Here is a 4,160-nt window from a genome sequence, read left to right as displayed (position 1 = left end):
TACAATTTTTTGAGTTGAGTTAAGTGTTGATTATTATATTTAAAAATAAATAGTAATTAAATTTAAGTTTGGGCTCTGTTGTTAATTGTAACCTTATAGTAATGTAAAAGGGCTCCCAGAGCATAAGCTAAGATAGATTTTTATCCCTAAGAAAATTTTAATTCTAATTAAATTTATTTAAAGAGAGCAATTTGTTCAGTAAAAAAAAGTTTAGTTTTTCCCCCTGCTGTACCACAACCATTCTGAACCATGAAATCAAAACCGAGGTACAGTGAGGAAAATATTTATTTGATCCCCTGCTGATTTTGTAAGTTTGCCCACTTACAACAAAATGGAGGGTCCGTAATTTTTATGGTAGGTTTATTTTAATGGATAGAGACAGAATACCAACCAAAATATCCAGAAAAAAAACATTATATAAAGGTTAGAAATTAATTTGCATTTCAGTGAGTGAAATAAATATTTGATCCCCAAGCAAAACATGACTTAGTACTTGGTGCAGAAACCCTTGTTGGCAAGCACAGAGGTAAGACGTTTTTTGTAGTTGGTCACCAGGTTTGCACACATATCAGGAGGGATTTTGATCCACTCCTCTTTACAGATCCTCTTTAAATCCTTAAGGTTTCTTGGCTGTCATTTGGCAACTCGAAGTTTCAGCTCCCTCCACAGATTTTCTATAGCATTGAGGTTTGGAGACCAGCTAGGCCACTCCATGACCTTAATGTGCTTCTTCTTGAGCCACTCCTTTGTTGACTTGGCGGTATGTTTCGGGTCACTGTCATGCTGGAATGCATATCCATTGATCCCCTGCTGATTTTGTAAGTTTGCCCACTTACAACAAAATGGAGGGTCCGTAATTTTTATGGTAGGTTTATTTTAATGGATAGAGACAGAATACCAACCAAAATATCCAGAGCCTTCTTTGAATCATTTAGATGTTCATTGGCAAACTTTAAACAGGCCTGTACATGTGCCTTCTTGAGCAAGGGGACCTTGTGGACGCTGCTGGATTTCAGTCCATTGCGGCGTAGTGCGTTACCAATTTTTTGCTTGGTGACTGTGGTCCCAACTGCCTTAAAATCATTAAGTAGCTCCTCCCGTGTAGTTCTGGGCTGATCCCTCACCTTTGTCATGATCATCCTTACCCCATGAGGCAAGATCTTGCACGGAGCTCAAGACCGAGGCCGATTGATGGTTATTTTGTATTTCTTCTATTTCCGAATAATCGCACCAACAGTTGTCTCCTTCTCACCAAGCTTCATGCTGATGGTCTTGTAACCCATTCAAGCCTTGTGCAGATCTACAATCTTGTCTCTGACATCCTTTGACAGCTCTTTGGTCTTGCCCATGGTGGTGGGAGAGGTTGGAATGGAGGATACAGATTGTGTGGACAGGTGTATTTTACACCTAACAAGCTGACATTAGGAGTAACTTCTTAAAGTGACAGGACTAATCTGTGTTCCACATGGGCACATAACCAATCTGTGGGAGCCAGAATTCTTGCTGGTTGGTCGGGGATCAAATACTTATTTCACTCACTGAAATGCAAATCAATTTCTAACCTTTATATAATGTGTTTTTTCTTTTTTTTTTGGTTGATATTCTGTCTCTATCCGTTAAAATAAACCGACCATAAAAATTACAGACCCTTCATTTCTTTGTAAGTGGGCAAACTTACAAAAAATCAGCAGGGGATCAAATAAATATTTTCCCCACTGTACATACCGAACCATCATGTTTGTGTACTGTTACTCTTATGGAGACACCAGCTTTGCCAGATCCAATCATCGATCCTGCACGTTCCCAGTCTCTTGCTTACTGACTCAATGCACCTGTCACTCCTCATTACCTCCCCCTACTTATACCGCTAGCTGCTCACTCACCATTTGTCTGGTCTTGAGTTTACACACGGCTCCTTACCTGACTCTCCTTCCTGGGACTTATGTTTTATTATAATATTTATGATAATAAATATGATAATATTTATTATATTATAATATTTTCATATTATAATGAAATATGAAATATAATGACATATACCCATTCATATTATAATGGGTATTATAATATTTTCAACATTAAAATATGCTTTTATTTGTTTAAAATTAAAAGAGCGCACCCCCACCCCCATGTCTATATGATATTCTGGTCCCTAGACAGGACTTGAGTGTCTCCTTCAATGAACTGTTAAGTGTTTGGACTGTTTTATTGTCTGCCAGGCAAAAACGTCAGAAAGCATAAGTCAAAAAAGTAAAACTATCCTCAACAAGAAACATGATTTGAGCTATACCAGTAATGATAAAACCAGCAGCTGCAATGCATGCTGGGAAAACATGCATAACCCTGCTTCAACTTGATGTATTATTATTGATGCAGAGACATGCTAGTGAGTTCATTCAGTTCTGGTGGGAACCAACCAGTTATGCATTGTCCAGAGCACTTCTAGGATGAGTGATTTTAAATGCAGCTCTTTGACTTTTTTTCCAGCTAATTCTGTTGTGGCTTGAGTTTGCTCCTCCATATCCTACCAGACCTCAGCACCCTGCCATTACTCACAGCCACTCAATTGTGTTGTCATGACTATAATCATCTCTGCCATCCTTCATACCATTTACTTGTACTTTTGATAATGAAAGGTTTAATAAAGTTTTACTAGAGTATTTGCGGCAGTATTTTATTCATGGACTACTTGGGTCATATTCCATACAGGTTATCTTTACTTGTACTTAAGTGAAATGATTAGCTAATATATACGATCCATTTAATATATTTACGTAATAATTTCTTCACTTTTATGCTACATTGTTGCCATTAATTACTCTATTTTTTGAAGGATGACCTTTAACTCTCTTTGTGTAGTTGATTTAGTATTTTAATATGCTTCCCATTCCAAATTTGGCAAAATTATGTTATCTTGTCCTCTGTTGTATTACTTTAGCTTCCTCTGGTAACCTGTAAATACCAAAAATGTTTTATAAAAGTTTGCACAACTGTATCGGAAAGGGAGATTTAGAAATTCTAGTTTCACTATTGTCTTATAATGTCCTTTTTTGGCAGTATGTGAATTAAAAAAAAAAGTAATCCTATCACACGTATCTCAAATAATCAAGCTCAGATGATTATATAACAATTGCAGCAAACCTAGTGCATACTGTCAGGGATCTGAAAGGAAGACCCAAATGCAGAGTGAGTGTCAAGGGTTTATTTACAAAACAGACAGATACAAAGGGTTAGTGAGGTACGGAGGTGAGTCAACAGCAGGGACACAGGGAACAGAGATGAGGCAGCTAGGGAAGACCGCTGGAACAACATCAGAAATCCACTGGCAGATGAGCTGCAGAGAGAGCGGCAAGACCGGGCAGATGGGAAAGACCAAAGCAAGACACCATAAAGCGGAGTTCAGATGCTTGATGTCCGCAGACTCTGAAATAGCCCAGGTGCCAGGCAGAAGGAACCAGCGGGCAGGAACTCTAAAAGAACAAGACAAGGCTCCACAGGAACACAAATTAACTCTAAAACAGGCAAGGGGATAGACAAATCTAAAGAACTGATAAAAAATAAAAGTAATAAAAATAAAAAGATTTATAAAGGGAATTAATTACTAATTAACCAACACAAATAACTTAAAAATATCAAACAAAACTGCAAAGAAAAGATCAGGACTAGATGAGCTAGATGAATACTAAGATGAAAGCAAAAAAACAACCAAAAAACAAGGAGCAAGACTAAAACATAGAATTACAAGGGACTTGACAAGACTAGGGCACGACACAAATAAGGCTAGGGAAAAGGAACAAATACTCAGCCACCTCCATAGACAGTGAGGGTGAGAATGACTACGAACCGGCAAAGACAAATGGCAAGGGGAACTATAAATAGGGAGGAAAGCACACGAGGAACAGGTGAGCACAATTAGACCAACAAGGACTAGACAAGGGCTAACAAGAGGGTGTGGTAAAGGGGAAACAAGGAGGAGGGACTAGAAGGGCACATGGTAGACAAAAACAAAGCCATGTGTATTGAAACACAAGACATAGACACGAAAAACAAAAAGACCAGACAAACAGAGTGTCAGGGCAGAATCCTGACACATACTACAAAAGCATACACATACATTATTTGACTTAAAAATGTGCCTATGCAAATATTCCAGTGGCAAA

General features: G+C 38.1%; 1 protein-coding gene across 1 annotated transcript in view; it reads left to right on the top strand.

Annotated features, from left to right (window-relative positions):
• The window catches only part of LOC107749623 (androgen receptor-like), a 27,460-nt gene extending 24,711 nt beyond the window's left edge, over positions 1–2,749 (top strand). The window contains exon 4 of the mRNA XM_016564789.1: positions 2,488–2,749. Coding sequence (XP_016420275.1) covers positions 2,488–2,507 — 20 coding nt within the window. The 3' untranslated portion in view covers positions 2,508–2,749. The remainder of the gene's footprint in view (positions 1–2,487) is intronic.
• Positions 2,750–4,160: the final 1,411 nt, after the last annotated feature.

This window comes from Sinocyclocheilus rhinocerous, unplaced genomic scaffold, assembly GCF_001515625.1.
Source record: "Sinocyclocheilus rhinocerous isolate Xijiao unplaced genomic scaffold, SAMN03320098_v1.1 scaffold8419, whole genome shotgun sequence".
In the NCBI taxonomy this organism is placed as follows: Eukaryota; Metazoa; Chordata; class Actinopteri; order Cypriniformes; family Cyprinidae; genus Sinocyclocheilus; species Sinocyclocheilus rhinocerous.
This window is presented reverse-complemented; position numbering and strand designations above follow the sequence as displayed.